The 13,256-nt window shown below is 38.3% G+C and overlaps 1 protein-coding gene across 1 annotated transcript; it reads left to right on the forward strand.

Annotated features, from left to right (window-relative positions):
* The first annotated feature begins 2,015 nt into the window (after positions 1-2,015).
* Positions 2,016-8,267, forward strand: LOC121758366. Its single transcript, XM_042153775.1, has 5 exons — positions 2,016-4,082; positions 4,166-4,328; positions 6,231-6,394; positions 6,876-7,134; positions 7,820-8,267. Exons 1-5 carry the CDS (start codon positions 2,578-2,580, stop codon positions 7,925-7,927), a joined length of 2,199 nt encoding a protein of 732 aa, XP_042009709.1. The 5' UTR covers positions 2,016-2,577; the 3' UTR covers positions 7,928-8,267.
* The last annotated feature ends 4,989 nt before the right edge of the window (positions 8,268-13,256 follow it).

Raw genomic sequence — 13,256 nt, forward strand, 5'->3', positions numbered from 1 at the left:
CTCTACCCCCAATGTTCTTTGGAGACCCCGTATCATTGTCACATGCGATCGAAGTTGCTCGGAGGGTCATATTTGACCTAACGGCCAAATTGAGTTGGGCCAAAACCCCCCACAACGAGTTGGTGGGGGGTTTGAAGTGGCACAAAGGGAGTGGGAGCGGGGGCGGATGGAGTCGCGGCGCGACGGCGGTTGGCCGTCGACTTCTTCCTTCCTTGCGGCCGGCGTTGGGAACTACTCGGGCCGGCGTTGGGGCTACCCAAGTTAGATCCGGTGAATTGGGTGGACACCTCATCGGAGCCGGCGTCGAATAGGGATACCGACCTCGACCGTTTGCTGGAGGAGCTAGAGAAGGATGCTACGCCTCCCCTATACTTCGAATGCCCACGCACCTCCTGCCAAACACTGAGGTACTCGAACGGTTTGTAGTGTTGGGATTGGTAGGTCGCCAACGCGGCACTGATGATGTCGACCTCGCTTCGGCCGCTCCCCGCCGACCGCTCTTCCTGGAGGTAATACCCCTGGAACTTTTGAATTTCTTCGTTTGCTCTGTATATGGCATTGCGCACCATACTCTCATTGCGCTTGATTGTTCCAGCCGGTCGGTTTCATTGTACCAGCGACAGATGCGCCACCAAAAATGGTCCCTGGATTGGTTCATGCCAATCTCCGGATATTCGGAGATAGACAAAAATGCTTTCAATAATTGCTCCATCTCCCCCGGAGTGTACGGGGTGCGGACACCACGAGTAGGAAGAGTAGGAGTTTGAGAGTCGCCGCTCCCTCCCGCTCTAGGTATGGGTGGTTCGGGTGCCCACTATTGCCCATCGGAGGGCATCTTGGTCGTCGACCGGGTAAGGCCGGTAGCCACCCGGAGCTTGTAAACTTTGGGTTTGAGGAGGGGCCAAAAATTCCGTTTTCGGACTAGGAAATGGTTGTGAACCGAACCATTCGTGGTTCCAACCGTGGGAGTCAGAGGGGTGATCGCCAGAGCCAGACATTTTTTTGTCAAGAGTGAAAGAAAGATTGAGAATTGTAAGAATGGAAATGAGAGAATTTAGATGAGAATTGTGTAGTGTAGTGTGAAATTTTTTGTGTGGAAGTGAGGGTATTTATAGATGAAAATGTGTATTTTTTGTGAAAAAAATTGAAAAATAAATTAAAGCGGGGAGAAAACGGATAAATTTTTTGGGAAGTGGGGATTTTTTTAATCGGTTTTTTTAATTAAAATTCGATTTTAAAAAAAATTCCAACGGATTTGCAGTTGGCTAATCAAGAGCCGTCACGTCAGCTGCTCGCTGGCACGGACGTGCTCTTAGCTAAGAGCAGCGCCGCGCCAGCGGCAAGAGCGCAGCGGCTAGCAGCGTTCCGCCACGCCGCTGGCACGGACGGACGGACGCCGTCCTTCTACCGCTGCGGATGCTCTAATGGGGTCGGAGAGAGTAATAACTATTCACAGCTATTCCATTATAGGTTTATACTCCAAAGTTAATGTGATATTTCATAGTGCTCTCTCCATCCCTCTTTAGGGTGTCCACTATAGGGGGCGGACTGCCCCCTCCCACCGCCGCCCCCTTCTCGAACCGCCGCGCCGCCGCGTCAGCCGCGGCTACTGCAATAGACAGCCGCGGCTATAGCCCCACTCCTTCTCTCTCTGCCACCCTCAGTCGCGTCCTCGCCCCGCACGCGGAGATTCCGCGTCCGCCGTCCCTCCCCTCACCCGCCGCGTCCACCCCCGCGGCGGACACCCTTCCCACTATAAGCGGCCCCGCCATCGCCCCGCTCGCGGCTATAGCCGCGTCCACGTTATAGCGGACGCTCTTAAATACTCCAAAGTTAATGTAATTTTCGGAGTACTTTTTTTAATTCATATTTTACTATCTTTTTTGTAAATAGACTTCGCAATTCACATTCAATAAATCTTTTTATATTTAATTATTTTAATGTAAAACGTTAGATGAAAACAAACTGAAAGCGCAGTAGTATAGCAGCGTTTGCGCAGCTGCCAACTTATTTTTTGCAATTCTTCTCTCTCTATACATACATACATACACACACACAGCAGAAAGACATTGTACGGCTTTGTATGCAGAGTCAGGACTAGAAGAGCAGGAATTACAGAGAGAGGGCGCCCCTTTTCTCCAGCTTTAATGGCGTGAGACAGTGTGTAATTGTGTGATACATTATACAGTAGCAGTATAAATGTATAATCAATTAAGCAATCCTTTCATATTTGCATGCTACACCACCTCTTTTCCAGATATTAATCCCTAAACCGAAACTACCTTAAAGAAGAAATAAATTAAAGCAGCAACCAAAATTCTTTTTTTCCGAAAACAAAATCAATGCCTTTTCAAATCTCACTGCCCCACTTTTCCATAATTATCACTCCAACTTCCGCTGAAAATCGCTAATCTCTTTGTATTTTGATTATTGTGTTTTTTTCACCTTCGATTTGTTGTACAATCTAGTGCTGTAATTTTTCTAGTTTTTTTTGTGTGTGTGATTTCTCTGTTTGTGTGTGCGTGTGTTTTTGTGAGGTTTGAGGGAGTGAAGATTCATCCGAAGGCTGCAGAGAGCATGAAGGGAGACGATGATGATGAGCTGGAAATGTTACTCGGTAAGATCTCTCGTGCGACAGAACCGTTTAATCTCCATTCCGATGCACATCGCCATCAGCATCAGAGTAGTAATCATGTCGATCGCGGCTGTGGTTATGGATTTCGTTATGGTCATGCATCACGTGTGGTTCACAGAAGGAATAGCCATGGCTGTGGCTATGGCGATGGTGAAGAGCTCTTTGAGCGCGCCTATGCGCGTGAGTCTTCTTCCCCTGTTAGTGGATTTCCGGTGAAGCCTACGGATGGTTCTTCGTCGAACCTGTTCCGTGACGGCGTGCGGTCATTGTATGGGACTGGATCGCATTTGGAAGAACTGAAACCCTTTAGGCCGGATGAGAACAAATTGTTTGGTGATTTTGATTTGTCGAGAAATTTTAGTAAAATGTACGTTACTGAAGAGGAGGAGTTCCCTAACGGTGTCCAATCTTGTGAGGCAGCTCCGAATGGAGGGGTTCTGATGAATTTTGAGAGTTACGGGGCGTTTGATGATCGTAGGAAGGGGTTTTTGGGGCGTGGGGGGTTTAGCTTCTCCTGTGCCAGAGGGCATTCGAGGATTCAGGGGGAGACCGGTTCTGCATTTTTGGAAATGCAGCATGATTCGAGGAATGGTGATCTGTGGTATTCATCTGGTCGGTTTGATAGAATGTTTTCCCCATCAGGTTTTGGAGGTAATGTGTTTGGAGATGGCAGTTACCCTCAGGGGTTTGTGGTACCGGGTGTGTCCTCGGGTTTAAAGAGGTCTTCAGTTGGTGACGCTTTTCGTTGTGCTTCACGAAATGGGATGAATCTGGTTGACGGAAGGGATGCTTTTTATTCACCTAATGTGGTTCAGTTGACACGCATTCTGCCACGTGGTGGTGAAGGAAATGTACCTCAGTACCAGCCATCAGTGCCTAATGGACGAACCAAAGTTCCTCCCCACGTTAGAGTGCCTCAAGTGGGTATTGATACCTTTTCCAGTGAGGATAGCTTGATCATTCAGGGGGAGGGTGTAAATTATGGGATGGATAGAGGACACAAGCATTTAAGGGGAAACAATCCGAGGGGCCTTCATCATCAGAAGAATGCTGCTGAGAAGACTCAAGAGAGGTTGCTGCTAAATGGCTGTCTTGGTGTTGCTGCAGTTCGCGATGGTTACCACAGTCCAAGGATGGTCTGTCCTCCCTCCGTACCTTCAAAGTGTAGCTCCCTTGCAGAGGCTCAGGGATTCATACATGACATTGCAAAGGACCAGCATGGTTGTCGGATTTTGCAAAGGATATTTGAACAAGGAACTTCTCAAGATGTGCAGATAATATTCATTGAGATAATTGACCATGTTGTTGAGCTTATGGTTAATCCGTTTGGAAACTATCTTATGCAAAAATTGTTGGAAGTATGCAATGAAGAGCAGAAAACGCACATATTGCTAAGGTTGACTGAGGAGCCGGGGGAACTTGTTAGGATCTCTCTGAACACGCATGGGTATGTTTTCATTGCCTAATTGTAGACACTTAAAACAAGACGCTGATATCACTTTTATTTCAAGCTCTTTTTTTTTGTATCAGCACTCGGGTTGTTCAGAAATTAATCGAGACACTTAAAACAAGACAACAAATATCACTTGTTATCTCAGCTCTTGACCCTGGTTTCCTTGCACTTATCAAGGACTTAAATGGTAATCATGTTGTTCAGCGGTGCTTGCAATGCTTCACTACAGAAGATAGTAAGGTAACTACTCTTCTATATATTTCCTAAAAAAGGTTTTTCTTGATGTAATAGACTCATTCTGTATTGCTATTGTTTATGCCATATCAGATCGTCTATCATAGTTAGGCCTCAGCTGAGTGTATCTCCTCCTTGCTCTGTGCTGTACATGACTTGTTTTCTACAACATTTTGTGATAAATTATTCTTATGGATGACTTAAGAGTCAGTTAATTAGTAGTAGGAATAAGACACTGTGCAGCTGAACTAGATGATTGACATCCAATTTGTTGGATGCCACTTCCATTCAATAAAGACCTTGGAGAGCTTGAAATAACACTAATTCAAAATTGATGTCCGTCTTTTGTTGCACTTACATCTTCTCATCATTTTACTCTATGCCATTTTTCTGAAACATCATCAACTGAACTTTTATCATTTGAGATATTTGCTTATGATTCTGTGTGGATATCACTAATTTAGATGTGGAAATAAGATGTAGTTTCATGTGCTTTTCAATATAATCCAATGGCCTTGTAGAAGATATTGTAAGATGTATAGAGAAGTTTCTGAATTTTATTATGAATAAATGGTTACTTACTTACTGAAACCTTGTGTAAAGCATTGTAATGAATAACCATCGACTCCTTAAGCATGCATCGATTTTCTTTAGTTTTAAACTGCTACAAATGAATACAACAATGCTTTGAACTTTGCTCAGTTGCTTTCAAGCACCGCTATTGATGGGCATTCTTTTCTAAAACTAGATAGTCTTTTCACCATGTGTACTCCTTGAAGTATTGCCATTAAGAGGGACAGTTATTCTCATAAGGGTTGCATGTAATTCTCTCTAATACTTTGTGGAATAAATAGTCATTACATATCTGGCCTGTAATAAACTATCATTGAGTTCAAAGATGCTGCATTCTAAAGTATTCCATTGGATATTTAGTGTACAAATATTCTCTCAGTGACCTTATTAGTCCTAATCTGTTAGAAAAAATGTAATTATATGCAAAAGTTTGTTAACCAGAGCCGTTTTGACAGTGTAGTTTGATCTTTCAACATGCTACTTTGGAAATTTAGTTACAGTAACTTATTCATGAATAATTCCTTGCTATCCAACTTGAGAAATTTTCTTATGTTTTTCTCTCTGGAATATCCTTTTAACTTGCGAATTTGGGAGTTGGACCTATTTTGATCTTTCTTCCCATGACTTACCATTTACCCGGTATTACCTTCTCCTAAGGATTGTGTCCTTCCCTTAAAAAGAGATTGATGTCTTGTGTTATGCTTAAAATTAATGATCAAAACTTTAAAGAATATGGTGCCCAAATTAAACTTACAGAAGATCACGAGCTGGCTTCTGAATTTGAAAACATTGGATGGTTTCTCACCCCTAGGTATCAACTATCAAATAATGTAAGCATAGTTATCTACAAGAAAGACTTAAGTTTGTGGAGTAGAAATTTCTCCAACAACTCATGATTTATTTGAAGTGTTCATTGATACTGGAAGTCATATGAGATAGGAAATGTTCTTCTGCTCAGTATGCTTAAGGACTGGTTTCTCTACGTTGAAAACTCAGAGCTCCTTCATGCGTTTAGAGCAGTAATCTGTTGTCTCTTATCCGCATTCAACTCCAGAAGGAATTCAACATCAGTCATATCTGATCACTAGTTTGAAAGGGATCAAAGTGCAATATTTGTTTTATATCTGCTGTAATTTTTCTGAATTTGGTTTAGGTTACAGAATATAACTAGCTTGTTTGTTAATTGGAATAAAGATTTCCCCACTTTTTCAGCATTTGTCTTCCAGAACCCTATACTAAATGGTGGTAAAAGTCTTCTACATATAGGAAATATTACACATTTACACTTGTCTTCTTCAGTGTTTTTTGACTTACACAAATGAATCACATTCGCAGTTCATTTTTGTTGGTGCTGCAAAGTACTGTCTGGATATTGCAATGCACCAGCATGGGTGCTGCGTTCTGCAGCGATGTATCACACATTCCACGGGAGAATTTCGAGAAAATTTGGTTGCTGAGATTTCAGCAAATGGACTCCTACTTGCTCAAGATGCATTCGGGTATTCAAGTCATCGGAAACCTGATTTTTATATTTGTTTCACGTTTAGTTTTGCTGGAACACCCCCTCCCCCATGCTTACCGAGGACATTATGATTTTATCTACTAGTTCAAAACAGTAACAAGAATTCAAGAAATTTAGTTCTTCGTGTTTAGGAACTTTGCACTTCATTCACAAGCTTAGGGATCTTGTTTAAGTAAAATGCTAAAAGTGAAGTTTTAATTCGAGTTAATAACTGAAACAGCTGTTCCTAGGCCAACTCAGGGAGCAGAGGTCTCTCATATTTCAGTATTATATGTACGTGATTGCTGACGCTTCCTTTTTCTTGATTCCTATTTTTGTATGGCATTGATAATTGTTGCTCTCTCTCTTACCGACCCTTTAAAGTAAAATTCTAGTATATTGAACAGTACTCATAAACATGTTAAGATCATTATTTATGCAAAACAATATTTCCTGACCCAATTTCATTTTATGTGCAGAAATTATGTCGTTCAGTTCATTTTGGAACTCAAGATCCCATCCGCCACATCCAAGCTGACACGCCAGTTTGAGGGTAACTATGTGCACCTATCCAGACAAAAGTTTAGCAGCCATGTAATTGAAAAGTGCCTTGTAGTATGTAATAATGAAACACGGTCAAAGATCATCCATGAATTGCTCTCTGCCCCTTACTTTGAGCAGTTGCTTCAGGACCCTCATGCAAATTATGTTGTCCAGACTGCTCTTCGAGTTACTGAGGTATGCTTTTCACTGACATTTTGTTGCTAATAATTTGGCGTCAAGACAATTTAATCTCTTACTATCAGACTGCAATCTAATCACTACCTCATATAACTTGCACTTACGGTAGAAAGTAACATTATATGGATTGAGTAGCAAGATGATCTTAATTTATGCGGAAACACCTACTATGGGAGACAGACTTATATACCAAGTATTTCCCTGTCTTCCTTATCCAACACCTTATTTTGGTATCTCTGAATCATATCCACCTCATTGGTGTTTATCTGTCCTTCAATCTAAATGAACCACCTTGTCGAAAAATGTTTGACTATAACCTTTTCTTTTTCTCGACTATAAGTCTATAACTATTCTAGTTATTGACTTGACACTTGTTTCCATATAAGTCGATCCACTACGATAGCTCCTAACTAGAGAAGTGCAAGATGACACACTAACCATTTTTTTACTCTTTCGTGCACTAGAGCTACAGTACTGCTACTTCAGTTGCTATTCTGTAGCCAAAAATGAGGATTAAATTGAGATATCTTTGATGAATATATTTGATTGCCTTTTGAATCAGATCCCTCATTAAATTTTTTCACTATGCATATGAATGGTTTAGAGCAATATATTTGCTTAATGTAAGTACTCAATATTGTGATATTCTTGACCAAACCATTGATATTTTTGTCACAATCAGGGATCTCTACACAGTTCTTTACTTAATGCAATCGAATCGTACAAGATGGTCTCAAGGAATAGTCCCTATTCCAAGAGGATCTTCTCTCATAAGGTTTTGAAGAGGTGAACTGCAGTCTCCTTCCAGTGTTGTCTGAGTCCGTGCTCCACATGTGAAAAGTTTGCTGTCACTCATGCTCGGAAAGGACCAGATCTTTTGTCAATCTTGCTCTCAAAACTGCTTTGTTGCACAGGTTTTTGCTTACCAGAAGAGTGTAAAGAAACGCAATCATTCCTCGTCACTTGAAATACAGGATTGCTGGATTTGTATAATTGTTTTCTGTTGTCAAGTGTACGCTCAGGTTAAGTTTTATCCACGTGCTCGTTGTATACTCTCCATTTGACTACCTTACAGTGTATATAGGCCGAAGTTATGCAGTTTAGCTAAGCAATTTGCAAGCTTTTTGATTGCTGCTATGTAGAGTCTGTATATCGAATGTTTTCTGCCGTCTGAGCTGTGCATTTAGGTTATCTATGGTGAATTTGTTGTTGTTTTGATCAAGAATTTGCATAATCTGGATCAATATATTGGTTTAGAGTGCAAAATTTATCTGTAGAAAGCATTTCTATATTCCTTTAGCAAGTTGGAAAATGTTTCATTAGGGAATGGATGTGCTATTTATATAGATTTGTCTTTGTATACATCTCTATTACTTGATATGATAATAAATTGGATGATGATTTATCAAAATAATCAAATGAAACCTTTTCACTACATTGGCTAAACATCAATTGGGATAAAGGCATATTCATTTGTGTATGGAAACTTGTCACATAAATAGACGATTAATTTTTCCCTTTGTTTCTAAATTTTTTGAACTGGATTTCAATACAACTCTATGATCATCCGTTTTAGGTAAATACAAATTTGGTGTAAAACCAACTTTTTTTAATAGAGCTATTTCAGTATGCTCTCATGTTTCATACAATGGCCTGAAATTAAGTAAATTAATTAAAACTTAATAATTCTAATTACTGCTATTAAGTATATCATGAATTTGTTTACACTGTTCTCTTTATAGTCGAGGTTAAAATTTAATTAGAGTAACCAAAGTCGGCAAATAATACAGATTTGACACTAATACATCACGATAAAATTATAATAGTAAATTAAAATCATAGGGGTAACCAGTGGCGGATCCAGGATCCGGAAATGGAGGGGGCGGAATATATAGTATTAGCTTGGTTTAGTGCAGACATGGCTATTTTTTTTATTGTTCGGGGCGTCGCCGGAGGCAAACGGAGGGGGCGGACATGGTAAATTTACATCCCGATAAGGGAAAAATAGTCGCACGGAGGGGGCGACCGCCCCCTCCTGCCCCCTAGATCCGCCACTGGGGGTAACCATTAACTAAATAGGATGAAAATAATAAAATAACATTTATTATATGTAATTTATCTTCAAACAAATACATTATAGTATTAAAAACATCTACTTAGGCATATTTCATCAGTTCATCTCTACATAAAACATATGGCAATAAATTTCCTTTCCTTTTTTCTCTTCTCTTTATTCCCTTTTCCTTTTTCCTCTCTTTTCCTTTTCTTTTTATTTTTTTATTTTAATTATGTAAGTTTGAGATTTGAATACTACTAATTTATAATTGCGTTTATGATTATCATATTTATATATATTTAAATATAAAGTCATTAGTAATAAAAAAATACTTCAATTTATTTTAATACGGAGTATTTAACTTTTAGTATGCTAGACCAACCCGAAAGCGACATGTTCCAACTCGATCAACCGCACACAGTTAACCCACACCCCAGTAGAGTTGACCCATGCCAAAATTTGATAGCGGGTCATATATCCTTTTTACCCAAAAAATAGTTACATTAGTAAATGACATAAATTTTAATATGAAATTAAGTTAGTAAAGTACGATAGATAGAAAAAAAATAACACTAATTTTAATGGAAACTAAAAAGTATTTTTCTTGGATAGTGGAATGAGTATAAAAATAAATAGAAACCCAATCCAAAATTTACATGGATCAAAACACAAAAGCGACGGATCCGTTTTGAAACGCTTGAGAGCCGAGTAAAGGATCCGACAACCCGATAAGACAAGTGGAGCAATGAGAACCCAGTAAGAGATCATTTCATACGTCACAAAATAAAACCCATATTGATTCATCTTCTCTAGGCATGCACAAACCGAACCGGACCGGCGATTAACCGCCGGTTCATAAACCGGAACCGGCGCGGCGGTTCCGAACCGCCGGACGGTTCGGCGGTTCACACGGTCCGGTTCAAGTTCAACGAAATGCGAAACCGGATTCGCCGGTTCAAATGAAATTAAAAAAAAAATTATTTATAAAAATTGATTTTTATATTTAAAAATAATTTTTACAAATAAATGAATACAAGAAATTCATAATAGCCCATATATATTTGATGTGCTTGCGAATTTATGAAACCATTCTAGGTTGTTTCTCTTTTATAGAGTCATCCTTGAATATTTTTTGTTTCACTTTCAATGTGGAACAAAATATGTTGAAGTTTCTTTTATAACTACGTGTTTAGATCATTCATTCATCTTTTTCCAATGTGGGATACAAAATTTTCTTTTGTTTTCTACTTTTCTTTATTTTTTACTACATTTTATTATTCACTAACTTTATCTTTATTTTTGTTATGATTCTTTTTCTAAGACAGATTTATAGATAATAATAGCATCAACTAGAATAGTTTAATTAAATTTGAATGTTACATGTTGCTAATAATTTGTATATTTATAGAATGTGGTGTTAGGGTTTGTATACTAGAAATCACCTTTCGAGTGATTGAATACTGTAAAACTCTAATAATTATTTTCCAATGAATGCAACAGATTATTTTTGTCATAATGTTGTTATGTTTTACATTTAATGGATGTTTATTGCATATTTAAATGTATAAGCGTACATAACATAAGTCTAAGTCTTTGCTCTAGTAGACCGGTTGTGGGCTGCACTCAATTTAAGGTACGCGGTCAGTTCTGAACAAAGAAAAATAAGAATTTCACAACCCAGATAGACCTAGACTACCTATCGTGAAAGGTTGCAATGTCAGTACGATTATTTCTCAGCCTTATTGAAATATGATGACTTAGTGTGGTATAACACTGAATGGATCTAACAGCAAGACGAGTCTTTATGCTATCTACTGAAAGACGAGGTCTTGATAATTAATTTCTTAATCAATGTACGTTAGCATTGGGCATACGATATTGAGTATCTACTACTTTGACTTACCAAAGGTGCGGGTTTTTCGTCACCCAACGATCCAAGTATATTGGGTAGTGGTGATCATTATCTAGCGGTGCTATGATTGCTATTATGTTGAATCGTGCGCGAGGAGAGTCTCGTTTGACAACATCCACAAGAGGAGCTCGAAACAAGGTTTTATTATTCGGAACCTAGCTAGTTGGAGTTTAATTACTCTATGAATAATAAATAAGAGTTTCTTGCTAAGTCCACTCTTGGAGAATAAAATATGTTAATTAATTAAGTCCATAGCAGACATTAATTAATTAATGGATGTTTCTATCTTAAGCGCGGTAAATGAATTAAACAAATAAAAGGAAACCCGGAATACTTGTAATTTTGGATTTCCAATATATGCTTATATTAAATTGTGGGTTCAATTTAATTAGTAAAAAGCTAATTGGGTGATGCCATGTCCAAATTCTTCCTTAGATCCCTGACTGGGCCCAATATGTGACTTAATATAAATAGGAGAATAAATGAGACAGAAAATATATCAATAATTATTGCTAGAATTTTCGTCCCCTCTAGAAAGAGAGAGAATTCGAAAATTGCTCCCTCCGTGAGCTGAGTTCTGTCCTCATTATTCGAGTCCTAGTATTCTGGTGAGATTTGCCCACACAAATATCAGTATACAGTCCGGGACACCAGTCAGAAGATCAGAGGTCGAGTACTGAAGATCTTCACGTGGAGACGAAGCAAGCCATCGTCGATTCTTGATTGAATCAACGAGGTAAATTGACTAATTCCGTAGTGAGCATGTTTTAGGGATTTTATATGTTAAAGCATGTTTTAATTCAAGTTATGAGCATGATACATGTGATAATTACGCGAATAGAATTTGTCTAAATAATCTGCTAAATAGATCAAATTTATGTGATCGGACTTTATGCACGCTTCCGCTGCCAACCCCTTCATGTGGACGTGTTCAAATAATTGGATTTAAATGTAAGTATGTTGCTAATTTTTCTCAACATATTGATTAAAATGTGAAAAACAACAATTAATATAATTGGTATAATAATGATAAAAATAGATAACTAAAGAATGATTTGTTTAGTGGCATAATATAGTTTATATATTTATATATTAGTAGTAGACTAATAGTATGATTTTGTATAATAGTTGTTATTCTAATAGATGTAGTATAATTTATATAAATAAAATTATTATTTGTGAATATATTCTTGATAGATAAGAATAAACACTTATTGAGTAATATGATTTGTATATAGATAAATAATTATTCATATTATAGTTATCGCTAGATTAATACAATTTATATAATAATTATTCTCTTAATGTGTATAATGGTATTTATTAGTTAACATACACATAAACTTATACACAAACAAATAGATAATGATAAAGAATTAAAGAATAATACTTTATGTAATTATATTTGTTGTTAAGTTATAATAATAGAAGATAGTCAAGATATAAACTAATATAAACAAAGATGATGGAGATGTATCATGTAGTTATAAATAAGGAGCTTTATCCCTCATTGAAAGAAAGAGCAACACATCCAATAACATGTAGCTATAAAAGGGAATCATCCAATACACTCTCTTTTCAACCCAAAAGCTCAAGTCTAACATTAAGGGTAAATTGTAACTTATAAGTTGTGACTTGTGACTTGTAGTCTTGTTGAAATAAATACTAAAACGAGAATAAAAAAAATTACGAACCGCCAAACCGGCGGTTTCGGCCAAAAACTGGCGGTTTTGAACCACCGGCGGAACCGCCGGTTTTTTGAACCGGAACAGAAACTGGAACCGTCGGGGACCGTAAACAGCCGGGCCGGTTCCGGTTCGGAACCGGCGGTTTTCGAACCGTGTGCATGCCTATTCTTCTCGATTCACCTTTTTTCCTACGTGACATGCTTACCTCCAAACACACACACACACACAATCGCATCAAAAGCTATCTATATATCTCTCTCATAAGTCATATCCTTTTTTTGTGTGTGAGTGTGATTCCCTATATCTATCGGAAATTGAGCACCACTATGAATGCCACTTGGAAATTCCATTGCAATAAACTCAAAGATTCTATCTTTTTACCCTTTTTCAAAGATTCTAGCTCGTGGAAACACCAACCAACTGTCCGTTAACCTTGAATAATATATTTGTTGGTTCTACTCAT

The sequence above is a fragment of the Salvia splendens genome, chromosome 12, assembly GCF_004379255.2.
Source record: "Salvia splendens isolate huo1 chromosome 12, SspV2, whole genome shotgun sequence".
NCBI lineage: Eukaryota > Viridiplantae > Streptophyta > Magnoliopsida > Lamiales > Lamiaceae > Salvia > Salvia splendens.

Excerpts from the sequence above, each read along its gene's own strand:
- LOC121758366 (XM_042153775.1), top strand. The coding sequence starts at position 2,578 with ATGAAGGGAGACGATGATGATGAGCTGGAAATGTTACTCGGTAAGATC. Across the intron at positions 4,083-4,165 it reads ATCTCTCTGAACACGCATGG|CACTCGGGTTGTTCAGAAAT; the intron begins GTATGTTTTCAT and ends TTTTTGTATCAG. Across the intron at positions 4,329-6,230 it reads TCACTACAGAAGATAGTAAG|TTCATTTTTGTTGGTGCTGC; the intron begins GTAACTACTCTT and ends TCACATTCGCAG.